Consider the following 27,505-nt stretch of genomic DNA (forward strand, 5'->3'; position numbering starts at 1 on the left):
AAAGGGATTATATAGGTTTTGAGGTTTGAATACTTCATTAATGCTGAAGTCTAAACACTACATAAAAAGCATCCTTCTCTGAAGTTACATTTAAAAATACTATGTGTCTGTGGTACAGGATGTGGAATCAAATGAAACTAAAATTACTTTAAAACAAAAAACAAAACTGTTGGCTAACTCTAAACCATGAAACATAATGAACTCTTCCCTATTGCTCAAGTCTGGAAAATGGCAGGCATGTAATTTTACCTGCCACTTATATTCAAGCTATCCTAATTCATCTTCAGGGTTAAAGCATAATTCCACATCTTTTAAAGCTTCTAAAACTAAAAACTTAAAATCAACCTTACAATGTAATAACATTTACATGTTGTACAGAATACTAAATAAACCACAAATTTAAACTTACACAAGAATGTTTCATTAAAGTAAATTTTCATGTTGTTAATAATTGTGTTTCATCAGTGTGTTTTAATACTAAGTCTATAGTTACACAGCAAAGAAGTGCAAATGTGCAACTACATCTAAAACAAAAAATCAGAACTAACGAATATAAAATTAGAATGCGTGTAACAAACAGTTTGTATCCCAATGTTATAAAAAATATAATAACTAACAACTGGAATATTTTCAGAGGAGCTCCTGCCATTACAGAAGTTATTGGTAGTAAACATCTTTTTACACAAAGAAGGGCCAAAAGTTTTAACAACTTTTTTCAAGAAAAGTGGAATTCGCCCAAAGTTAGGAAGGAAACGCATGATCAAATGTTACAACTGTAACATGCAGTTTTCTGTACACTGAAGAAACACACTTAATTATTAACAACATGAAAATTTATATTAATGAAACATTCTCGTGTAAGTCTAAATTTGTGGTTTATTTAGTATTCTGTACAACATGTAAATGTTATTACATTGGAAGAACAACACATGACTTAAACGAGAGAATGTATGAACATAAATATGCCATTTCTATAGGGGATGAAAAGAATGTATTGGCTAAGCATTTTAAATCTGGAAACCGTAAGGTTGATTTTAAGTTTTTAGTTTTAGAAGCTTTAAAAGATGTGGACTTATGCTTTAACCTTGAAGACAAATTAGGATGGCTTGAATATAAGTTGCAGGTAAAATTAAATGTCTGCCATTTTCCAGGCTTGAACAATAGGGAATGTTTGAGAAACGCAAAGGGTTAAAACACTGAGCAAGCCTGTCATGTGACTTATCAATTGGTTATTTAAATGTTTGTAATTATATTTACTTCAGTCTGAAAAAGTCTTTATTAAGACAAAAATCACTTACTGAGGTCCTGTAACTATAAAGTGAATGTTTCTTCACTGGTTTTATTTTCTTTTCGTTTTATATTTGTGAATAAAACCAAACTAAATCAACCTGTATTTTGTTCTCCGTGACTTTATTATTTCCTTGTGACAACAGTTATGTAATTTAATTAAAATAATGAATGACAGACAAAATAATTTCTCATAACATAATGGTGGTACTCATGTCTTAACAATTTCAGGGCACATACACAGTTATGAGAAAATACTGAGTGCTTTCTGTATTACATCTGTTTTTCATGAGAAAGTAACTACAGTGTTTACTTATTATGACAAAAAAGTACAAACCAGTGACTACAATGTTAATCCCAGATTGTTTTTTTATGTAATCCACCTTTTTTGTCTGCATTCCCACAGGTTGCTGACAGGGTCCTTTGACAAGACAGTACGAGTGTGGTCTCAAGATGGACAGATGGTACAGAAGTTGAGCATTTTCTCTAATGTCATCACTGGATTATGTTATGTGCCTCCAACGGGACTTGTCTGGATAGCAAGTGGGGATCCCCATCCAGCAGTATTTGATGCAAAATCTGGAGAAATTGTAAGAAATCATACTACACTTTTTTTTAAAGATACCCTGCTTGACTACATAGTGACAGAATTTTTTATTGTCAGTGGCCAGCGTACATAGTCCTATAAATAATATAACACAACACTGCACACCTGCTCTGTGCATCTTGATGCAGTACAAAAAATGCAAATTAAATAGCAGAAATAAATGTTTAGTTATCTATTCAGCCTGTGTGTTGCTGATAACCCATGAGAGTTGGTTTCCTCTTTATCCTCCTTTCCGCATTAATCCCAACCTCTAGGAGTCATAAGCTGTCTCAAAAACCTCAGGTACCTTCATTTCCACTATCCAGTCTATTAACTACTTCATCTTGTCAATCACCCTATATATAAAGACACTGTTACTCTTATCAAGTGTAAATTGTTTCCTTGATCTGCTGGTCATTCCCCCTCCTTTCTGTCCTTTGCTTTTCCCTCAGTACATTATACCCACGTCTAAAGTTTGAGGTTTCATAGCCTGTCTTGGTGCATCTTACCATCAGTTTCCCCTACCATCCTAGTAACTTGTGTGCACCTGCTCCAGTATACTGACTCAAAGGTCTCTAGAACTGCACACAGTGCCCCATCTGTGACCATGTCACAGCCTGATAAAGAAGGATTAGACACGTCCTGTTCCTGCACTCCACCAAATATACCTTCATTGTTACCCTTTAATTTTGTTCCTGGTGATTAAGATTTTCTGTAGTGATAACCGACAGATTCTTTTCTTTCTCTGGTTGCTTTAGCCTGACTTGTCCTTTTTTCACTAACTGTTCTTTTTCCTGCTCCGGATGCTGTAGTCTGACTTGCCCTATTGGACTAACAGGTCCTTTTCCTGCTCTGGATGCTTTAGCCTTACTCATTCTAGCACATATTATGCTCCTTAGTTGTCATTTCACAGTGCAGCACCATAAATATGGAAGGAAAGAGTCAAAGCTACCTCACTGTTGACCATGCTTGCATTCTCTTCTGATTCCCCCTAATGCTTTCTATTTCATCTTTCAGTCCCTCCAACTCTAGTATCATCCACAAATGAGATTTTTGCATGTATAAGGTATCAGGTAAGTATGGTAAAGAAGGCAGAACACTGGACTGATCCCTGCAGAGCATCACTTGCCATGCTCTGACCATTTCCTTCCATGTAATGGTGCTAATTCGATGGATGCCATGGTTGGTGTCTATAAAACAATGTTGTGTTTGTAACTCAACTTTTAAAGCCAAAGTTATATTCATCCAGTATTGACTGGATGGCATGCAGTTTAGTTCAATTATAATTTTTGCCTCCTATGTTGAGAAGGGTGGAGGTTGGAGCATCACTGTAGGCTGGCTTGTCTATGAATTGACAAGCTGAGCTTGGTCGAGTACTATGTCAAATACCAGGCAGGTCTCACTCAGAAGAAGGCAGCGTTCCTGTCTAGAGAGATCTCATTAGTGACCAGCCAGCAGCATTCTTTAGAATGGTGAAGAAGTTGTACTGTACAGCTTGTATCACCAAGAAAAGAGCATTATCTTTACCCCAGTATGAGTCATTAGCTTGTTTTCTTTATTTTCTGAAAGGATTGTGGCAATCATGTCTGCTGTGTAACTGGTTGACTCTATGAAAGTTGCAGTGATCTTGGCCTCACCTTGCCCTTTTTCTTCGGAGGTGTAAGATATTCCCAATTATGGCAAGCTCTGGACTCTCATCTCTAATATGAATGACTAGTAGGCTGGATTTCCTTTGACCTTGAAGGAGACTTTTGTTATCCTCCTATTTAAGAAGACTTTCTTAGACATGGAAGTTTTTTGAAAAGTGTAGCATGGTACGTAACCTTTCTTTGTTGGGAAAAGTTATCAAGAAGGTCTTGTATAACCGATCTGAGATGTACTTCAGAGTTAGTGGGATGCCTTTCAATCCAGGTTTTAAACTTGCCATAGCACTGAGACAGCTGTTGTTTTTTTACTTGTTGACTACCCGCTAATAGTGTGAGACCTGTGATACTATTCTGTACTTGTCCTTCATGAACTCTCAGCTAAACTGACTGTAGACCATGACATTTTTAATGAACATTTATATACCTACTGTGACATCTCCTAAATGGTCTTAGAGTTGTTAAAGTTTTACCTGTCTGCCAAACACAGAAAGGTTTCTCTGGTGATAACACCACTTCTTACCCTCTCAAGTGTGGACTACCACTGGGCTCTACCTTAGGCTGAGTACTGTTCATGGTTTATATGTTTTCTTGGGTGATCTTATTAGACAGGGAGGTATGCTGACATCCAGCTGTAGCTTTCATTCCTGTAGGATGATATGGCAAGTGTAGAAGACCTTGATGCCGTATATACTTGGCTTAACTGGAATCTGTTAAGACTGATCTCCTCTAAGACTGAAGCCATGGTGGTGCATGCAGCTTTGAAGTACTTGTTGACACTTCACTTTCTAACTTCATTATTTAAAGTATGAGTTCATTGACAAGGAACATAGTTTAAGGGTAATACTGGACTGCAGGCTGCTACATAGGGTCCAAATGTTTGCTGCGGGAAAATTCTTTTGTTTCCAATTATAAAACATTTCCATAATTAAGCAGCTTTTACTTCAAGCATAGTTGTTGCTCATGCTCGGGTCTCTTCTCAGATTGACTACTGCAATACCCTACAAATGGGATTCCCTAACATTTGGATTGATCGTTTACAAATGGTGCAGGATTCTACTACAAATATCCTAACATATGTCATTTCTAACATATCATAACAGTTCTGCATAATCTACATTTCCTTCCTGTTTAATGCAGAGCTAATTATATGGGCTTATTCTTGATGTACTTGTCTATTTATGGCTTGAGTCCCTCGTTTCTGAAAGAATTGATTGTGCCAGTGTACCCCTCCTGGGTCCTTCTCTCAGCTTCCAACAGGCTTCTGGTAGTTCCATAGGTGAATTGTGAATCATGTGGATCTTGATCCATTGCTTTTCTGGCTCCTCAATTGTAGAACATATTACCTTGGTGGCTTTATGAGAGACTTTCCTTGGCTGACATCCACAGGTCACTTAAATGCTGTTTATTATAATTCATGTTTACTGTGAAATTGTATTGTTTACTCAACTTACTTCACTAAAACTGCCTTTTCTACATTTTTACTTTATTCCTGTTTAGTGTTTCATTATTTTGTATCCAGTGTTTTGTGCTAAACACTTTAAGTTTATTTATTTTTATGTTTTATTTATTTAACCCTTGTTGACTGGGTTAGTCCTATTCGTCTAGTGTTCTCTTTTCAGGGAAGAACCAAGGTGGAATTTATACTACTAGAGGAAATGTGGTCAGGACATCAGGGATCATCCCCCGCACTTTTCTTGAGGATGTTGGTGAGGGGTATTGACCAGAAAAGAGGTGGAGTTAGAGATGAGCAGTGTGTTGAGTATATCCTTCAAGCAAAGCAAAGCGTCTGTCTGTAATGGAGAAGTAATGGATGCTACAAGTAATGTGGATAGTGGAGTTCAGCACATCAAAAGTACTTAAGTTAAGAAGGTGGTTTGCAAGTAGATGTTCTGGTTAAAATGATTAATGAGGAGGAACCAGAAGATTCAGTGGCTGCTGAGTGGTCAGACATTGTTAATGAGTAAATGACTGAAGGAGTAGAATAAGGTCAAGATGTCGGAGAAAGATAGCATTTCATCAATTAAAAATAGTTGTAATATTAACTCTGATAATTTTGTGGTGAGTGAAGACTTACAATGAACATTTGCTGCAGTACCTTCTAAAGCTAAATCTATGCTACAAAATGGCACTACTTTATTTAACAAATATAAATCTGTTACGAGAATTGAGGAAAAGTAGGGGTAAATGGACAGACATATTGCATGGGACTGCATAATAGTACCTCTTGGTTTTCATCCTGAAGACATTAGAGACTTTATACCCATTGATATTGAACCTTTTGTGTAATAACATTGGAATCATTTTTCCTACTGAATGTTTTATGACTGAATTTGATGCTAAGATGTTCCGTTCCTCATGGGACAGATTTTTTTTTTATTAAAGATATTCAAATGATGTTAAAAAGTAAAATTGCAATTTCAGATAGTTGATGTTTCTGAAGTTTTGAGGACTTTTTAAAATTATTATGTAAAATTGTTTATGAAATTTTAAAAAATATATGACATAAGAAAGTTGTGGGATGGGAGGTAAGAGTTAAATCTAAGTTTAGATTATAAAGATGGGAAAATAATACATATCCTATATGTTGTTATAATTAATGGAAATTAGCATTTCTGAAATACTGAGGCAAGTCCAAAACATGTTTCCATTGTTGTTCTGATGGACATTTAACTGGTATGCCATAAGAGAAGTGGCTATTAATTTATTATTTATTTATTTTATTTATTTTACTTTTGTTGACCAGGAGAGTCCAACTGGATTACAAGTCCATTTTCAGTGAAGGCCCAGGGAGAAAAGCTCCAAAAGAACAATTTTTTTTACAAAACATAGTTTTAAGGACAGACTTTTGACACACAACTTCCATAGAAGAGACTTTGACATACATATTAACTAACAGATAGGATACATTCATTCTCTACAATATAATATTCAATTTTAGAAGATATTCCTAAGTTTAGGATTCCTGTGATAGATTTATTATCAGAGTAAAAGCAGAGAGCTGTAGAATAAGGCTCCAAAAGAGCAGATGATACTCGTTATAGCTGAGAAGGATAACAAATTGATTTACAATATGTCTTCTCCTGGTTTTAGTTGAGAAGGATAAAAAATTGATTTAGAGTATGTCTTCTCCTGGTTTTAGTTGTTTATGTAGAGCTCAACATTGCTGGGGTAGTTTTCCCTAACTCCTGGAGAGATGGGATGAGCAGTAGATTAATAGTCCTAAGTTGGTACACTACTATGATAGGTTGGCTTAGCAGAGTTACTTAAGTTAGGTGAAGTGTACTAATGAGACATTAGCCGGGGGGATACAGGAGCACAGTAAATTATTCAAAAAGTGAGTTTTAATAAGTTTTTTGAACTGTGATGGGGATTTGTTGTCAGTTATGTGGGCAGGAAGAGAGTTCCAGGTTTTTGCTATACAGTGGCTGTAGACAGACATACCAGCTTCATTGTTATATTTGGTTACTTTAAGGAGGTTTTGTGTGCTAGACCTCAAGTGCCTGGCTGTTGTATAGGGTTGCAAAAGATTTTGTAGGGCTGCAGTGTTTTCAGAGTTATGTATTATTTTGTGGGCTAGTGATAGTTGATTGAATTGAAGTAGTAGTGGTAGTTCTAGCCAATTGAGTTTTTTTAGTCATTCACAGTGAGGTGTTCTGATGGGAGAGTTTGTAGTGAATTTGGCTATCTTATTATAACAACTATCAAGTTTGTTTAGTTCGGATTTGCTGAGATTTGTTAGCATGGGAGAGGCATAAAGTAGGGTGGATAATAGGTGAGTCCTCGCTATAGTAGTTTTGGAGTGGTCAGTGAGGAATTTTTTATTGCAATACAGTAGGCCAAGTTTTTTTATGTACTTTTTTTATGGTTACAGAAATATGCAGGTGATTATCTATTTCAACCCCTAAGAGTTTGGTATGATTTGTGGGGATGATTGTGGTCTTGTTAAAGGAGGGGATGAAGAAAGAATCAGCAGGAGGTGTGGCTCTGTGGGAACTAAAGGGTACTAGCTTTGTTTTACTTGGGTTCAGAATGAGCCTTTGGTTTGTAATCCAAGTTTCTGCTAAGGAAAAGAATTCTTGTGTTAGGGAGTGAAGGATATCAATTGATTTGGCTGCGCATATTATGATGGTATAATCATCTGCATATTGCACTATTGAGGCTTTAGGAATACTGTTTGGGAGCTGATTGGTGAAGAGGGTAAAAAGAAGTGGTCCCAGGATGGAGCCTTGGGGTACTCCTAGGGAGACTTGTTGGGAGGGGGAGAGTTGGTTTTGCCACATAACAGCTTGTTTCCTTCCCTCTAGGCAGTTTTTGAACCAGGAGATGGCAGGAGTGGTAAGGTTTAGAGTTGCTAGTGAAAGAAGGAGTTTATTTTGGTTAACTATATTGAATGCTTTGGACAAGTCAAGGAAGGTGGCAGATACAAGGAGTCCATTGTTTCTGAGAGTACTGACAATGTTGGTGAATTCTAAAGCCATGTTGTTGTGTTGCTATTAGATTATTTTCTAGGAGATATTTCATTAGTTGCTTGTGCATTACCCTCTCTAAAATTTAGATAAAGGGGGTAGTATGGCTATAGGGTGGTAGTTACTTGAGTTCCAGGGAGGTTCCCCCTTTATGTAAAGGGATGATATGTGATATTTTCCATAGCTTGGGTACTATACACTTGGAGATGGATTTGTTAATTAGGATGGAGACAGGATATGATGTGGCTTCTGCAGCCAGGTGGAGATATTCAGTGGGTAATTTATCTGTGGCTAGAGACATTGGTTTGAGCTTATGTAGTAGTTTTTCAGTGGATTGTTTCTGGGTGGAAGCTGTACTTGGGACAATTGTTAGTTGGGGTGGGGGATGGATTTGCAGGGCCGGGGATGTTGTCATAGGGTTGGTAATTTGCAAGGGTCTGGATGGTTTGTGTAAAGTATTTATTAAATTGAGTGGGGATGCCTTCTTGGTTGTTAACTATTTTTGGGGTTGGGGTAGTTGTTTTACCTGGCTATAGAATAGAGTTAATTGTTGCCCAAACTTTTTGAGGGTTGTTCCTGTGCTTGTCCTGTAACTTTTGGTAGTAAGATGTTTTGTCTGTCTTGGTGAGGTTTTTTGCTTTGTTACATAGTTCAACATATATTTGTTTGTTCAATTGGGATTTACTGTTGAGGTAGTTAGACCAGGCCTTGTTTCTTTTTTGAGGAGGGATTTTGTGTCTGGGGTTAACCAGGGGGCATATTTAGTTTTAATTCTTGTTGTTCAGGAGGGTGCATGATGGTTAAGGGTGTTTAAGAAGATAGTATTGAAATATAGTACAGCTTCACCAAGTGGTAGGTTTTTTAGGGGGGTCCAGTTGCACATTTTTAGGTAGTTTATAAAGTTGGAGCAGTTAAAGTGTTTTATGTTTCGAATTAGGCAGATAGATATTTGGGTTAGTTGTGGCGATTTTGATCTGAGTAAGAATGTGGCTTGGTGGTCACTCAAGGTGTCTGGTAGACACCCTGCTAGGGATATCAGTGATGGGTGGGATACGAGTATCCAGTCTAGAGTGGATTGGTGTTTGGTTCTCTTTTCTGTTCTTGTGGGGGAAGTGATGAGTTGGGTTAGGCCATGTAGGTTAATATGGCAGAGGGGGTTATGATGGGAACAGTTTTGCCAGTCAGTATTAAGGTCTCCTAATGCTATGCTTTCCTGGGGGAGGGAGTTAGATATCCATTCTAGGAGTTTTTTCTGTAATGGGGATATTGTTGCCTGGAGGGATGTAACATCCTATGATGTTGATGTGTTTACTATCATTAAGTTTTAGTTTTGTTAGAGTGAGTTCAACTTTATCGAGGTCGGGGTTGTTATGTCTACCTTCTCAAGGATGAGGTGAGATTTATACACTATAGCAACACCACCTCTTTTTTACCTATTCTATCACTACAAATTATATTGTAACCTGGTGGAGTGATTTCATTGTTGTGGTAGCCTGGTTTAAGCCAAGTCTCTGTTAGCATGACTATCTCAGGTTGATAAAAGAAGAGTAGTGCATGAAGGTCCCGGACTTTGTTTAGTATACTTCTGACATTTAAATTTAAAATGAGGAGAGTGGATTTGTCTCGGTGGAGTAGGGTATCATTCAGGTTGAGGGTTGGGGCTCCTAGATTTTGTGGGCCTGGGTTTGGGTTAATGCAGAAGGCGAATATATTGTTTGAAATGTGTATGCTCAAAATAAGTATATTTCATTAGAAGAGAAGAGGAAAGAGAGAGATGTCTGAGAGTTATCGGAAATAAGAAATGAAAATAAAACTGCAAAAGAAAATTGCTGAAAAAGGAAAGGGTTAGTTTGAATAATTTATCACTGAATGTTAATATCACTGTGAATGAAAAAAGCAGATAGTGAATGACGTGTTTTGTTGTTGTACATTTCTAAGTTAATTATGAACTGAAACAACAGGCTGACATTGTTTGAGGTAAGGAAGTTAAATGGAGCTTTGGAGAATTTTATTGTTCTAGTGTGGTGGTTTTAATTAATAATAAAAATATTAAGTTGCTTAACTACTTTGTAATTAAACCAATTTTTATTTCTTTTTGATCACCTTTCTTATAAACAAATTTAATAATGCTTTCACTTACTTTTTCTGAAATCTCTTCTTCTAATCATAAATTCATAATCCTAAAAATACATGGACATTTATTTGAAAAGAACTGTAATATTCTTCGAAAATATTTCTGATTTAAAAATGTGGATTCTGACTTACTGAATCTTATCCTTCCCTTGGAGACAGCAAACTAAGAGCACAGACAAAAAGCATCTTCTAAAATTAAAAGTAACACCACAGAAAATACTTTTGTGGCCTAATAAATGGATAGACTGCATGTTCATTCAAAAAGTTAACAGGACTTACAAATGTATGGAAGCTATATGACTTACTGGTAGAGGACATTCTTGAAGATAGTGGTCAGCAATACTGACTGTCAGGACTCTGAAAATTTCATGTAGGACTTAAAAGAGAGGAACTGTAAGGACACAGTATATCTTCAGCCAAAAGAAGATAGTTTATAGTTTAGCTGCTTGGCTATCTTCTTCTGACCATTATCTGCCATTTTACATGTAAGCTTTTTACTTTTTACATAGTTAGTTGAAAAACTTATTTATTTCAAATAATTTTATTATTCAGCTTTGGATGCATGTGGCTCATAGTTTATTTATTACTTATAAGGTTTATGCATTTTACGTGTACCTACAACTGTATGACACTTGCCCATTCAGAAGGCTGGCTAATTTGAGATATCTCTACAATTTAATCTTTAGCTTAAATGAACGGAAATCAGTAAGGTAAAATCTTGTTTTGTTTGTTTTGGCAGTATACTTTAAAGCTTGGGAAGACAGGTGTCTTTTCCTGTATGCCTCAGTGGCAATCTATCTCATCTTTCATCTGTCCCATACAGTGTATGTGTTCCTCCCAAAAGGAGAGTGAGCAGTTGAAAGTAAAGCCATCTTCCATAAGGCCAGTTTTTTATCTTTAAGGCTCACTGCATGTGGCCATACTTGCCCCACGGTTTAACATACAGTGATCTTCAGCAAGGGTTTGTTACTTACTGCCTTAGGTGGTGCAGCCCCTCAAGACTACCCCTCTCATTAATCCATCATTTTTTTGGATTTCCATTCTCACTGCAGATTCTACAATAGGAAAGAAGACTTCAGCATGTCTCCTGCCAGTTCCTCTGAAGGTAGGTGAGTCTGCAAAGCCACACCAACCCTTCTTTCCCCTCGTGCTACCTCCAGCAAGTGCCTGAATTACTGTTTGAAAATAAGTCACCTGAGTCACAGTTGGGGCTTAATTAATTTAAGCCACGGAGCTGGTTGTAAGGCTTGGGAATAATGAAGTTAATGAGGGAGATTCACCAATCACCAACCATTCTGAGAAATATTTTATGTTTAGGTCTATAAAGCATTTCTGGTGTTGTTTCAATTATTATTGGTAAGGTTGCACTGAAGGGGAGTGGACTTATTCTGAGGTACATAAAAACCTTATACCGTCAATCTGCAGATGTGCAGTGTGCAGTTACCTGGATATGACAGGTCTACGCTACTACCAAGGGCTACAGTGCACATTTATCATGTATCCATAAGGCTGCTTGCTCTTTCTGTACTTACTGGTGCCATGTCAATATGAGAAGTCAACCCCTCATATTGCTAGTCCTGTGCTATATCAAATATTGACTACAACAATGTGGGAGTTAGAACCCGTCGGCCCTATCTAGTAGGTGGGATTATATGCCTGGTCATCTTATTACAATCCTAGTTCTTTTTTCCTACTCTTGTGACCACTGGTATTTGCAAAGGATAGCATGAAAACTAACCGCATTAGTTTGAAAATGTAATAATGTTATCCTTGCTACCCGAAAAGAATCGGTTTTTGAGAAGCTGAGGTGTTGAGTAGTGTGTAAAATGCATGCTTCTTTGTCATGCAAACACAATTGCCTAAATCATCTACACTGATCCATCATCTTAGATACAGGGAGGATATGCTTGAACAATATCCATTTTAGTTAACTGATTGATTTGTTTATATTTTACTCATTTCTTTCCACATTAGGATATCCCACCAAGCACCCAAGGGATGGCCTTGCAATGAGTGCATTGAGGACTTACTGCCCACTCACTCACTCACTTGCTCATTGGCACATATGACTTAGTTCCTCAAATAGTCATGACCTCCTCCCTCCTATACAGGCACATGCATCTTGTCAGAGTCCTGGTGTGTTCCAGAAACTTTCTAGCAAGACAAACCTGGATAAATAGCCCCCTCTACCCTCCGGGGTGAGGTGAATATGTGAAGGATCTTCATTCCTCTCTTCTCCTCCATCTGCCAGGTGTTCCACAGCTCTACTCCATCTGACAGGTGCTCCACAGCTAAGCTGCTAGTCATTGACAGAACGCTTAGATGGATTGCCTCTGTGCCTCTGGGTAAATAGCAATTTTTTAAGTAATTATAACTTTCTTAGAACCTAAATCTTGCCAATAAAAATTATTTGCTATGGTTACATTCACTGGTCTGCAATGCAAAGACCATTTACCATTGTTTGTAGTGTCAAGATAATGTGCTGAAAAGCATCCAAAGAAGTGAGAGGAACATATGTTCCATACCATGAATTAGTCCGATACAGAATAGCATAGAAATGGGCCATCAAAGAGAATTACTAAAATATCTGATGCTGACAAGCCACATGGTATGGGACTTTTGTCTCCACTAGAAAAAAACAGGAAATAATCATCTGGAACTGTGCCAGTAGATTGGAGGATGGAGACCTGAAATAATCTGGACACTTACTTCTCAAAGCCCAAGAATTTTGCCTCATATTTTGTCCTGTTCTTTATAAAATCTCTGGCTCTCTGGCAAAATGTGAAGGAACCCAGTGACTAAATGATATATATATATATCAGTTTCAGACTTCATATTCTTTAGAAAATGCTTATTACTGCAAAAATATTTTATTCTAGCACCATTTGTAAGTTTGTAAGAGTAATATTTAAAATTTGTGCCCTGATTCTGATACTTTGTTCTCCCATTATTTTTTGCTTTGTCCCTGGGTCTTCAGTTAAGGGTTTGAGATGTTTGACTATATACAACTGTGAAACTAAAACTTTCTGCACCGACTGCATGCTATGTTTCATCTATAGCTTGTGATCTCTTATACTGATTCAAAATGTTGCACAAGAGCAGATGAATGAAGCCCTGATTGTGAACCCAGCACTCCGGGACAAGCTGCTATCTGGAGAAGTCAGCTGGGAAAGGTGGAGTCAGAGGCCGGTGCGTATTGAGTGATCCTTTGGTGGAGGCAGACAGGCAGGTCTAGCCTGCTTCTAAGCAGAGGTGGGTGTTCCAGCATGCAGCAGACAGGAAATGAGCTGCATGCTTATGAAGCTGTGTGCCAGTGTTATAGCTGCATGTTGAATCATACACTGAAGAATGCAAGTGTTATGGGGTGGTAACATGACGTACTATAGATGTTAGGGGTAATGAGGGATAGGGCAAGCAATAACAGTGCTGGCTACCAAGTTGGTAATCTACTGTGCCAGCTCAGAAGAACTAGAGGGCCTGTCAGTTCATGAGAAAGCTAAATGTTAGTAGGCAACAGAGAGAAAGGACAGAGAAAGAGTGTGTATGTGTGTGTGTGTGTGTGTGTGTGTGTGTGTGTATGTGTTTGTGTGTGATATTTAACTATAGCAATCAGCATCTTACTTATAAGACTTTATTTGCAATTGTATTGCATTTAAACCTTAAATTTCATTATGAGGGAAAAATAAACCATATTTTACATTATTTTCTAATACATTTATCTCAACTCCTGAGAAAATGCTAAGAGTCTTAAATAGATCATAATGCCAGGGAAGTTAAGATTCATGGATACTTATGTAATCTAAAAGTCTGTTTAAGTGCAGTACTAATTTATGCTGCTCGCCTGACAAAACAAATCCCTCCCCAGTGGGAAACATGTTACTTATGCTAACTCTCAATAGTACAGCATGAACTGTAGTTGTTCTTTCAGCTTTTCCCTGTTAGGGGTCGCCACAGTGGAACTCCGGTCCGCTAATGATTGGCAGTTGATTTTTACAGTGCCGAGGTGCCAGCTCGACATCCAACCTTCAACAAAGGCACGCCCATTCACGCAAGTCTTTCGAATGCCACTCGACCACAAGGAGGACATGCAGACTCCACACAGAAGACGCTCCAGCCGATAATCAAACGGGAGAACCTTTTGCTGTGAGGCGACAACGCTACTGCTGCACTACCGCGACTGTCACAGCATGAACAGTAGTGATTGTAGAAAACATCTTAGCTTTGTACCTTTTCTATAGGAAATATTTACAACAACCCTCTGGCTGCTTTAGGTTTTGCATTAGAATACTAATAAATGAGGGGGAAAACAACTGCTAATTCTCCAGAAATTTGAAAGGAAGAAAACTTTGAACAATGAGGAACCTCAGTCCTTTGTATCCACACAGGACAAGCAGGAAACTAGTTTCCTTTGGGTGTTTTCTTTTTTTATATACTGGTTGAATTCCATAGTTAGAAATACAACTTCATCACAATAGATCAGATCAGTCAACATAGAGGAAATTTCTCTTGCTAGAACTGAAACAAAGAGTTTATATTGTGCACTTGGTATCAGTGCTGATAATTACATGACATTTACTGATATTTTTTTCTTTAGTCTCCTAATAATTGAAATTTTCAGCTCTTGACATCAACACAATATTTTGTTTTCTTAAATAGATGCATTATGGATGTTAATTACAAGACATAAGCAAAAACCAGGAAATCGACTGTAATTGAAAACCTCCAGCATAGCTCTCCACTGTCCAGATTTTCACATAATGTCCAGACTTTCACTTCATATGTTTAGTCTGTTCCTCATAAAGTTTTGGTTTTCTGGCAAATTATTGGCAAATCATTGAGAACTAAAGTTAGAAAATAATGACATACATTTGAATTTCTGATTTCATACATTCAAAAAATTCAAGCTAATGCAAAATCTGTTATTCTATCATCTTTCTAAGTTTGTAAGAACAATATTTAAAAATTGTCCCTATTTGTGGGCCTTTCTCCCCCCATTATTTATGCCTTTGTCACTCTAAGAGGTTAAGAGCTATGCTCCTGTGTAATGAGATTTATACCTGCAGGAATTCCAATACATATTGATGTTAGTGGGAGATAGGGTATTTATGTGTAACTAAGGTAAGTTCAAGCTCCTAAAAATGACTGAATCCTCAAAATTTGAGTGAGGTAGGTTTTGAGGTATCATGAGTCTTACAAAACAAATACGGCAAAGCAAGAAATATTCCACTGGATAAACGGTTCGTTGTGATAAATAATAGTAATGAATAATAGACAAAAGCAAGTGCTCACAACGAAACAACCAGGCAGACTCTCGTTTTCCTTTTGCATAAACTTTTTATGAAAGATAGATAAAATAACAAGTACGGTAAGCACTTTTGCTATTCAGCTTCATCAGATCATACACAACAATGAATTCTAATAGATCTGTAGGTATTGCTAGTCAAGGCCCTACTAGCAGCTCTAAGCTTGTTGGTACACAAGGTATTTGCAGAATATTGCTTCTTTACAGGTTACAGTTTTATGGATTGTTTTACAGAAAAAACAATTGCATTCTATGTGTTTGCTTCTGTACAGGCACTGCTAACCCACACAAATATGCAAAATGTATAGTAGCACAAAAAAAAAAGCAGAAAATTTAAAAAATTGCCCTCTAGCCGATAAAATGGCTACACTATTGAGTTCTTTAGTGTATCTCCCACCTCAGATAATCCAGGCAAAAACCTCCTGCTTCAAGATGAATTAACCCCATCCTCCTGATGTAAAAAACACAGGAGAAGAGACCTGCAATTCTAACTAACACAAACCACTTAAACAACTAGCTAGAAACACCTTGCTGAAGGTAATTTCAAAACAGTAACAGTGAGAGGAAAAGCATGTTTACAAAAAAAAAAAAAAAAAATCAGTGAAATGCGCACATAAAAGCAGGAAACAAAAGTGATCACAAGTGCAATTTAGCAGTCGCAGTACTTATCTTTCCCTGGATAGCACTGAATACAAGTAACACACTTCTGGAATGCAGGCTAGGAATACAAGCTTTGCTGAGCTCCAGAAAAATGAGCAGGAGACAGTATGTAGTAAAGGAGGTTTACTCAAGGACAGTACTAGTTAGCTGAGTGGGCACTCGGGGTCAGTGGGCACTCGGGGTCATGTTTCAATAGAAAACAATGGGTGGGCAGAGTACAGAAATAGCTTGAATAACAGTCAATAGCAATGAAAGAGAGGAAGGAGGGACTTTGGAAAGAAGATAATCATAAGTGGTGGAGAGAAGAGACAGAGCCTTATAAAACAACAACAACAGAAGAGCGGCGTGGTTGGGAAACATTTCAAGGGCAAGCAGGCTAGCAACAAAGGCTAGCAATCATGTAAAAGGCAATATTGGAGCTCTTTCAAAAAACTTTAGCTTAATGTGTTAGTGGGAAATGGAGCAGACACAGAATTCAAGCAGGTAAATGATAAGCAGAATATAAAAGTACTGATGCACAAATTGGAGCTGAGACAGTTGTCTCATTACTGAACTCTTACTACAGTTTAAGGCACCAGACTGTGCAGACATTTACCAATAACACAGTTTGTGGAAGAACATGCAGCGATAAACTAGTAAGGCAAAAATCTGGTAGTAGGAGTATGCAGTTCTGCAACAATTGTGAATTAAACTGCAAGGCTTTGGCCCAGCAAGGTTTAAGCTGCAAACATATAGCTTTTACAAGTAATTCTACGTGTGGAAATATAATAGTAACTCAGGTCCATGAACAAGGTAAAAAATGCAAACAGATGGAACAGTGCAGTAAATTACAAAGTAGTATCATCACACAGGTCACTTTTAGTGCACTTAAATATTTAAGCAGAATTGAAATAATTAAAATTATTTAATTCTCTTTCCTTTTTTTGAAAGCCTAGTTACTTACAGTTCCACACCTCTCCAAGTTTTGGATAAAAGACCAAAGGAAGAATCAAATCCTGTACCTTGTATCTGTAAGGTAAACATCATAACTCCCAGTCTAGTGTCATTAGTTCACTCAATCTAATAGAGAACATTTGTGAAGGCCAACCCACTCAGATTCTTAACGTTGAATTAACTTCTGTTCCAGCTTTCTCCATTTCCACTTTTACTGGAAAAGAAAATAAATTCTAAGCTTGCTTCCCCCCTTTCCTATAGCAGCAATTGTCCTGTTATGGATTTGCTGTGTCCAGGACTGTTTGTGAGCTCCCCCCCACACACACACACTTAACTGGGGTTGAACTGTTCCTGGCGCCATAGAGTCTGTTCTTCAAAATTTCCCTTGCAACTAGCCAGCTTTTCAGTTTTAGCACTCAAATCTGTTTCTTTGAGCTCAGCACTTGTTCAGAACTCATTGTAAGCACTAAATAAGTTACAAATTACTACAGCACACAACTTTCCTCACTTGTCTAGAGGAAAACAGTTTTTAGTACTTAATAAATAAACACCTATTCAGGCATGGCTAAAGGTCAGATCCCAGTGTTTTCTCCTGTCTACCTGATGAATCTGGGCATCTTTGGACAATGCAGCAATTGCCTCATGTACACAGACAACCCTCTCCTCCTACCACCCAACACTACGACCTGTGAGAGATGCAGTTATATAGCCAAACTGGAAGCAAAGCTCTCTTCACCAAAGACTGGCCTAGACAGTCAAGAGGAGAAGGTAAACACTTGCACCGCACCACACTCATCACATAGTCTCTCAAAACCTACACCACCAAAACACACACACACAGAAGCATAAAACACACACCTACATTCGCGGAGGCTCTCAGTACAAATCTGCCCAAACAACAGAGACCTCCAAAGCAGAAATGCAAGCAACCTCTACCCCCCAACACAACCCAAAAGACACATAGCCCACATACTTAGTGTGCCACTCAACTACAGCCATAAGGCATAATGTACCCAACACTCTAGTCATAGGTGACTCTATAGTAAGGCACTCTGATGTTCCACTCACCAGGCTAAACAAGGAAAAAGTTACTGTCAGCTGCCTGTCAGGTGCCAGGATCCGCCACATAATGCACGCACTCAGGTCACTCCACAACAAGTACAAATATGACTCTGTCATTGTCCATGTTGGTGTGAATGACCTGAGACGTACCTCCTTGGACGACATGAAAAGAGACATGGAGGAGCTCTCCGATCTTGTAGCCCAGGCAGGTATGACCCTAGCCCTGAGTAGCATCCTGCCATCACCCAGAATGATACCACAGTACAAGGGCAAAATGATTGACTTTAACAATTGGCTAAGCTTCTGGTGTCATTCTAAGGGAATCCAGTATCTGTCTGCCAGGGATGACATGATCAACAGACCATGCTGCTTTGCCAGAGATGGCCTGCACCTGTCGCCCTTGAGATTCCGGATACTGGCAAAGGCTCTTGCCACCCCTATAGTGCCTTTTTTAGGCAAGATTCAAATGACAAATTCACCACCGTAACAGGTACAAGCTAGTAAAATCTGAGGGTAATGCTACTCAATGCTAGAAGTCTAAACCTCAAAATGCACTCACTCAAGGCACTCCTTAAAATGGAGAACATTGACATCTGTGCAGTGACAGAGACCTGGTTCAAAGCTCCAGAGAGCACCCATGCATTACCAGGCTATAATTCATACTACACCTTTCGGCCACCAAACCCAGACCGAAACACTAAAGGTGGAGGTGCGTCCATATTCATTAAGGATATCCACATCTCAAACCTAGTTGCTCAGCATAATGCATCCGAGATTATCCAAGTTCAACTAACTCTGGGCAAAACCGCAATCCAGAATGTAGCTTGCTACAGATCACCCACCATGCCCCAGGATTCCCACTCCTCTTTTCTTGATACACTGGAAAATATTAAGGTACAACCCAAAACTCTAATAATGGGTGATTTCAGCTACCCTACCATTAACTGGGAAAACTACTCATGTACCAACTCTTTTGCTCACCGTTTTCTGGAAATAATCAATTCCAATGCCTTGGATCAACTTATCCACACCCCCACCAGGGGCAGCAATATCCTAGACCTGGTCATCACCAACATGGGTGACTGGTGTTCCACACCAGGTCAGCTCCTTGTTGGTCAGATCCGACCACAAGCTAATCACCCTAGACATCCACATCCCGCTTCCACCCCCCATTAGGAAAACAACTGTAAAACATTTCTCCAAAGCCAACTTCACGCTTCTTAAGACAGAAGTGGCAAACTTCACAACACCCATGCAGATGGACAATAGAGGTACGACTGCTGAATCCTACACAAATGCACTTTATAAGCACTTACACGAGTGCATGGATCGTGCTATCCCTAACAAAACCAATATGCTATCCTCCAAAAAAAGGAAGCCAATCTGATGGTCTTCTGCCATAAACAAACTCTACAACAGAAGAAAGAAACTGTTGCAAAAAAGAGTAAACTCCCACGATTGGAGGAACTCCCTGGTCAGCCTCAGTAAGAAGCTGAGATCCCTCATGAAATCCTCCAAATCTAGTTATGAAAACAAAATTGCAACTGATTCTAAAGACAACCACAAAGCTTTCTATAGCTATGTCATGAATCTCAATGGCAACACTTAGATCTGTTCTGAGTTACAGCACAATGACACTAAATATACAGAACCAACTGATATTGCCAACATCCTGGCAGATAGGTTCAGTGCTAACTTTATCCCCCTCTCACCCCCTAAAGGGCCCATCTTTATACCGGAAGAATACAACGTTCCTGTAATCATGGCTGCACAGGTAAAAACCTCACTCTCCAAAGCCAAGAACACAGCATCCATGGGACCTGACAACATCCCAAGCTGCCTTCTACATGAACTACAGAATGAACTGGCACCCCACCTAAGTACCATGTTCAATCATAGCCTCACCTCAAGCTTTGTGCCCATTGAATGGCGCACTGAGACAGTTATCCCACTCCACAAAGGGGGAGCCACAACAGACCCTGGAAACTACCTCCCCATTAGCCTGATGAGCCTGGTCTGCAAGGCCATGGAACGTTTCATCATGGAACTCATAAACAAAGACATTGGAGATCTCCAAACTCTGGACCCCACACAGTTTGGGTTTGTAAAAGGCAGATCATATCTCCTAAACCTGATAGACTTCTTTGAAGTAGTCACCAAAGCCATAGATGAGGATAAGGTGGTTCACACAGCCAATCTAGATCTCGCCAAGGCGTTCAACACCATCCCCCACTCTGGAATTAAAGATAAACTCACTAAACTAGGTATAAATCCCTATGTCACAAGATGAGTTGCCAACTGGCTTACTGACAGAACCCACACTGTGAAAGTATCAGACTCCAAATCAGACTTCAGACCAGTGACAAGTGGAGTACCACAGGGTTCAGTCCTGGGTCCTCTCCTGTTTGGTATCTACTTCTCTGAAGTACAGGCTAACACAGAAGGTCTTTGGCTAACTAAATTCACAGATGGCTGCAAACTAGGAGCTGTAATCGAAACTCCTAACGATGTGGACATCCTACAAAAAGGCCTCACTGAGACAGATGCCTGATGTCAAAGCCATGGTCTCAAGCTCAATGCCAAAAAGTACATTGTCATCCCCTTTGGTAAAAACTCTGTACCCATGAACTACCACATAGGCAGTAGTCTACTTAACACCGAAAGTGTGATAAGAGACCTTGGGACACAGGTGGACAGTAGTCTCTCCTTTGATAATCACATCACCACAGTGGTCAGGAAATCCTTCTATGTGGCACACCTCATCACAAAAGGTTTCTCATCCAGAAAAAAAGAGGTCACTGTTCCCCTCTACTCATCACTCATTAGACCCATTATAGAGTACAACGCCCCTTTTGGTATGTACCTCACAAGACATCTACAACAACTGGAAAGGCTGCAAAAATACCTCACAAAGAGGATTACTGGCCTCAAACAGATGCCTTATGCAGACCGTCTCAAAAAAGTCCAGCTTTACTCCATCGCATATCGCCTACTGAGAGGCGATCTCTGCCTAACATACAAAGCTATGTCAAACCCAGAGCTGTTGGACATGCTCCACTTAAAGAAATCCCAATCTCTCCGAGCTACACACTCTGGGAACCTAAATCTTGTCACCACAATAAACCATACTGGAGGGATAGATTCCTGCCCAGAGACTTCCCATACTCTGGAACAAACTATCTATCTATATCAGACAAAGCTCCTCATTAGCACTCTTCAAGAAAAATCTTGATGATTGGATGGGTAATAGGAAATTCACCCCAGGGATCACTTCTGTGGTTCTGCTTTACAGGGGCACAGGAAAATAATTTTCTTGGGTGGCAAAAGCCAGGGTACCTTTTTGGCTAAGCTTGTATAGGCCCTAGGGCCAATAGCCTAGTACCTACATATGAACCTATGAACCTATAACAATTCTATCAAAGCCCAATCAAAGCCTATCCATTAAAAAATGTAGCTACCAGTGCGTAATGACCCATGTGTTGTATGTACTGCAAATCAAATATATCCCTTCACTGCCAGTGAGCTGGTACAAGAATATATGCATGTACAGAATAAGCAGAGACTGTCTCCACTTCTTGGTGTGCTTGTGGAGACAACTTTTCAGCAAAAAGAGTAATGTTATCCAATAAATTTATTTACTATAAAGTTAAGAAATATTTTTAAATACATTTTGTGTATAAAGCTAATAATCACTGCCAAGCCATGGGTGATGCAGCATTTACCAACTCCAATTGCAATTTACCTGTTCACACCCAATCTGTTATTCTTGTTGGCCTTGCTTAATTTCTTCCATAGTCAGATGGCAATTATCAACGTACAGTGCAAGGCTCTGAGATGCAATCGCCTGGGCCTCCAGCAGCCTTGGTTTCTATAAGCCAACCAGCATTACCTACTTATGTTCAGTGCTAAAACTTTGCATACTACTAGCCTGTTCAAGATAGCTCATAAATAATAGCCTGAATGCCCATATTCCCAATTATTCTTCTGGCCATTTCCATTAGTCTTTCCAATTTGCAGCATGATTCAGTTTGGCAAGACTGATTTCCTTCTTATCCTTTTATTTTTCTGCCCTACCTCTGAGCATCCCATCACGATTATAAGATATATCTGTCTCTTATGTGCCCATAGTATAAAATGATTAAATTCTCTGTGCAGACTGATTTAAAATTCATGATACGGATACCAGCCTTTACAGTCAACCTCAATGTCAATGATTCCATCTTTTCTTGACATTTCTCCTAAGAATGCCTATTTGTATTAGTCTCATGTTTACTCCATATTCCCCCACATAAATACATACATCAAGACACGCACACACACAAGCATAAATTTATACATGCAAACCTACACACGTGTGTGTGAGATTTTCTTTGTCTTCTTACCAGTCCCCTGTAAAGTGTAGCATTAAAGACCTTGCTGATATCTAGATATAACAAGTTCTAAGGATTCCCTTTGTCTGTCTTAGTGAAAATCCAATCTCAGAACTGAATCGAACTGGTCTAGCAACACCCTTTTTGTGAAATCACTCTACTAACCATTGCCAATAGAAATGGCATTCAGGAACCTTACCAACACAGCGTGCAGAATACTTTGTATGATTTTACAGGAATTAAAGGAATGGTAATGGTCAGAAATGATATTACTGTTTTCTAGACCATTTGGAAAATAAAACACTTTTGCTTATCTCCAGTCATATGAGTCATTGCATTAACTATATAAGATACTACATAGATGTCTCAGTGGTTCTTTGAGTACTCTGGCAACACTTTTTCACAAACTGGTGGGTAGATTTATTTATTTATTTATTGTCACTTGTTTACTGGATAAGTCCAACTGAGCACAGTGATTACATAGCGGAATAGTCAGTATAATAAAAATTGTATTGATTTTCAACATTACATTTACAAACCTTGTACTGAAACTTTATAGATGTGGTGTAGAAGATAGGAGTAATTTAAGAAAGACAACAGAGTGTGGTATTAGAGGAGATAAGCAAGTCTGAGTGTTAATCGAGAAATAGTTATGGAATAGTTATTTGGTTGTGCTAATTATAAGTAGGTATAGTGGTTTAAGAAGTAAAATAAAGTGAGGTTTTAGAAGGGGATAAGCAGGTTAAGTGATTTAGTGCTTTAAAGGGAGATATAAGAAAGGTGTTGAAGGGTGCTAGAGAGCTATGTCACAGATGAGGAGCAAGGACAAAGCCAGGAGTTGGAGAAAAAGTCTTTTATTAATGGTTTGAAAATATGATGGTGTGTAATGGACCTGATTGATATAGGAATTTTATTCCAAGTTCTAGCTACACTATTGGAATAGATACTGATCCCAGCAGCCCTTTGTGGTTTGTAGACAGTAAGCAGCTGTTTATTATTTGACCAAAGGGGATGATTTAGAATTTAGTACTGGAGTACCAATCTAACTGATGGGCAGGTAGATGGGGTGTGGTTGATTTTATGGGTTAAGGTGAGTTGAGTATAACATAGGTGGTATGGATGATTGAACCAGTAAAGTGTTTTTAGTGCTAAACAGTGGTGGATACAGTAAGGTGTGTTACAAACAAATCTGGCGACTTTGTTAGAGCACTGTTCAAGTTTAGAACTAAGTGAGGCTTGTAGGCTGTTCATGATAGGGGCTCCATATAGGAAAGAGTGGTAGCTAGAGTTAACTTGGTAGAGTCTGTAAGGAATATCTTTACTCAATGTAAAGGCTGCCTCGTGGTTTTGGTGCCTTTTCAGGCTTGCTAGTTGTTGCTGAAGCACCTACCAAGAGGAGAAAACGCTGAGAGAAGAAAAGGAGCCACTTTTGTGATTTTAAGTATTTTCTTCTGATTTTTTGTTAAGTTTTACTGCTTTGCCGCCTACTTTTTGGCATTTTCTGGCTTGCTAATGTTTATATCTGTAACAGTAACAGTACTTGGAACACATCTAGAGCCTGTTTACTGCATTTCCTGTGTTGCACTTAATTTAAAATCATTTTTTTTCTCTAAAAACTGCATTTTACCTGATTTTGGCCTAGCACTCAAGTGTAGGGTCATTTATTGCACTGTTGTGATTATTTTGCTGCTTGTGTATCTCTGCTACCTTTAAACTACAACAAAAAGAAAACAAAAACAAAAAATCTTGCTTTTTTCCCACTTTCTGAAAGTTAAGAAAGTTCAGTTACAGATTTACTGTTCTGAACTGTTTGGAAGTTTCTAGAAGGCCAGTGCTTGCTTGGGCTAAAGGGAAGTCTCTGTGTTCACCAGTGGGAGTGGTTAACACTGAACAGCCTGCCTGTCCCTGGAGGAGTGGTTACTACCTAGAAGCTGTAGTTTTATTGGCCATTTTGGGTCAATTCTAAACTCCTTGATCTCTCTCTCTCTTAAATCCCTACAACTCTCTTTTTGCACGGTTTTGCGCACTGAGCAGCGTCGGGCAGCGCCGCCTAAACAGGTTTAAACTATTCCAGGCTCCACAAAGTCTGCTCTTCACTTTTTCCCTTAGAACTGTTCAAACTCTCAAAGTAATCACTCTATTCTCTTTCTAAAGCCCTGCACTTGCCTAGCTCTTATAAGGAAACACTAACTAACTAAAGCACTACACCCTCCTTGACTTCTCATAAGTATTAGACTCCCGATTGGTCCTTGCTGATCAAGTGAAAAATCAGTTCCCTTCCCTAATCTGATCAGTAAAAAAAACAGTTTCCTATACTAATCTGGTATGTCCAAGGGTCAGTTTCAAGGTTACTCTCCAGTCCAGCTGGTGAATCTGGGAATTTTGAGGCAATGTTACAATTGCCTTATGTACACAGACAACCCTCTCCTCCTTCCAACAAACTCTAATACATGTGAGAGATGCAGTTACACAGCCAAACTGGAGGCAGAGCTCTCTCAACCCAAGACTGGCACAGTCAGTCAGGAGGAAAAGGTAACCACCCACACCACAAAACCTGTCTCACACAGACCTATTGCATCTGCATACCCAACACATAAACACACAAAAACATACTTGGAGGATCTAAATAAAAATCTACCTAAACAGCAAAGACCTCCTAAGCAGATATCCAAGCAACAGCCACCTCTCAACAATACCCACAAATCACATATCTCACAAAATCAGTGTGCCTCACAGTCACAGCCCATAAGGCCAAACAACACACCAAATACACTTGTTATAGGGGACTCTATTGTCCGGCACACTGACGTCCCACTCACCAGAGTGAACAAGGAGAAGGTCACTGTAAGCTGCCTGTCGGGTGCCAGGATCCATCACATAACTCAAGCACTCAGGTCACTCCAAAACAAGTACAAGTATGACTCCGTCATTGTCCATGCTGGTGTGAATGACCTGAGACGTACCTCCCTGGACTACATGAAAAGAGACATAGAGGAGCTCTCTGACCATGTAGCCCAGGCTGGTATGTCTCTGACCTTGAGTAGCATCTTGCCCTCACCAAGAATGATACCACAGTATAAAGACAAAATGATCAGTTTCAACAATTGGCTAAAGTATTGGTGTCATTCAAAGGGGATCCAGTGTCTGTCAGCCTGGGATGACATGCTCGACAAGCCACGTTGCTTCGCTAGGGACGGCTTGCACCTGTCACCCTTAGGCTTTTGTATACTGGTCAAGGCTCTTGCCACCCCCATAGTGCCTTTTTTAGGCAAGGCTCAAAGGACAAACTTACCTCCATAGACAACCCAAAGATAAAAAAACTAAAGGTAATGCTACTCAATGCCAGAAGTCTAAACCTCAAGATGCCCGCACTCGAGACTCTCCTCAGTATGGAGAAAATCGATGTCTGTGCAGTAACAGAAACCTGGTTCAAGGCTCCTGAGAGCACCCCAGCACTACCAGGTTATAACTCATACCATGCGTTTCGGCCCCAAAACTCGGACCGAAGCACAAAAGGAGGGGGAGTATCTATATTCATCAAAGATACCTACACCTCCAGGTTAGTGGCACTGCATGAAGCATCGGAAACCATCCATGTGCAACTAACAGCAGGCAAAACTGCCTTTCAGTTTGTAGCCTGCTATAGAACACGCTGCCTATTACAGGAACCCCACTTGGCATTTCTGAGAACACTGGAGAATATGAAAGTCTCTCCAAACACTATGTTATTGGGTGACTTCAACTACCCGAACATTGACTGGGAAAACTACTCAAGCCCAAACACCCTCGCCCAACAGTTCCTTGAATTTATAAACTCTAACACAATGGAACAACTGGTCACCACTCCCACAAGAGGGAACAACATATTGGACCTGGTCATCACCAACATGGGGACTCTATGTTCCACACCAGAGGTAAACCCCTCATTGGTAAGATCAGACCATAAACAAATTTCCCTGGACATCCATATCCCGTCCCCACCCCCAGCCAAGGAAATCACTTTAAAGAATTTTTCAAAAGCCAACTTTGCACTTCTCAAGACTGAGGTGGAATCCTTCAAAGCCCTTGGGCCAGAGGATAATACAGCCCAATCCGCAGAATCCTTTACAAATGCATTCTATGAGCACCTGCAGGAATGCATGGATCGTGCTATCCCAAATAAAACCAAGACTCACTCCTCCAAAAACAGGAGACCGGTCTGGTGGACCCCAGCCATAAATAGGCTCTACAACAGAAGGAGGGAGCTACTACATGACAGAGCAAAATCCCAAAAAGGGAAGGCATCTCTGATCAGTATTAGCAAGAAACTTCGATCCCTCATAAAATCATCAAAGGCCAGTTTCGAAAGAGAAATTGCCCTAGACACTAAAGATAATCAAAAGGCCTTCTTTAGTTATGTCAGAAACATGGATGGAAACTCCCAGATATGCTATGAATTTTTGCATAACGGTGCAAAATATACTGAACCTACAGACATAGCCAACATCCTGGCAGACAGATTCAGCGCAAACTCCCCCCCCCCCACCAAGGAGCAAACGCCTATCCCAACTGAATGTAACCTCCCTGACATCACAGATGCTGCACAGGTGAAAGCTGCCCTCTCCAAAGCAAAAAACACAGCATCTATGGGACTGTACGGTGTCCCAGGCTGTGTCTTACATGAGCTCCAATAAGAACTGAACCCTCACATTAAGTCACTGTTCAAACTTAGCCTTACTATAAGATATGTACCCAAAGGTGGTGCCACAACAGACCCTGGAAACTATTGCCCCATACGCCTGACTAGTCTGGTCTGTAAAGCTATGGAGCATATTATCATGGAACTCATAAGCAAAGACATTGGGAGCCTCCAGACACTGGACCCTACCCAATTCGGCTTTGTTAAGGGCAGATCTTGCCTCTTAAACCTAGTTGATTTCTTTGAAACAGTTACCAAAGCCATAGATGAGGGCAAGGCAGTCCACACAGCCTACATGGACCTCGCAAAAGCCTTCGACACAATACCCCACTCGGGCATCATAAATAAGCTTGCCAGCTTAAATATCAACCCCTATATCACA

General features: G+C 39.4%; 1 protein-coding gene across 1 annotated transcript in view; it reads left to right on the plus strand.

The window, feature by feature from the left end:
* LOC122799991 (vegetative incompatibility protein HET-E-1-like) overlaps positions 1-27,505 on the plus strand; it is a 964,337-nt gene that overhangs the window by 476,410 nt on the left and 460,422 nt on the right. The window contains exon 6 of the mRNA XM_044069444.1: positions 1,694-1,877. Coding sequence (XP_043925379.1) covers positions 1,694-1,877 — 184 coding nt within the window. The remainder of the gene's footprint in view (positions 1-1,693; positions 1,878-27,505) is intronic.

Source organism: Protopterus annectens, chromosome 4.part0 (genome assembly GCF_019279795.1).
Source record: "Protopterus annectens isolate FY-2018-M chromosome 4.part0, PAN1.0, whole genome shotgun sequence".
NCBI lineage: Eukaryota > Metazoa > Chordata > Ceratodontiformes > Protopteridae > Protopterus > Protopterus annectens.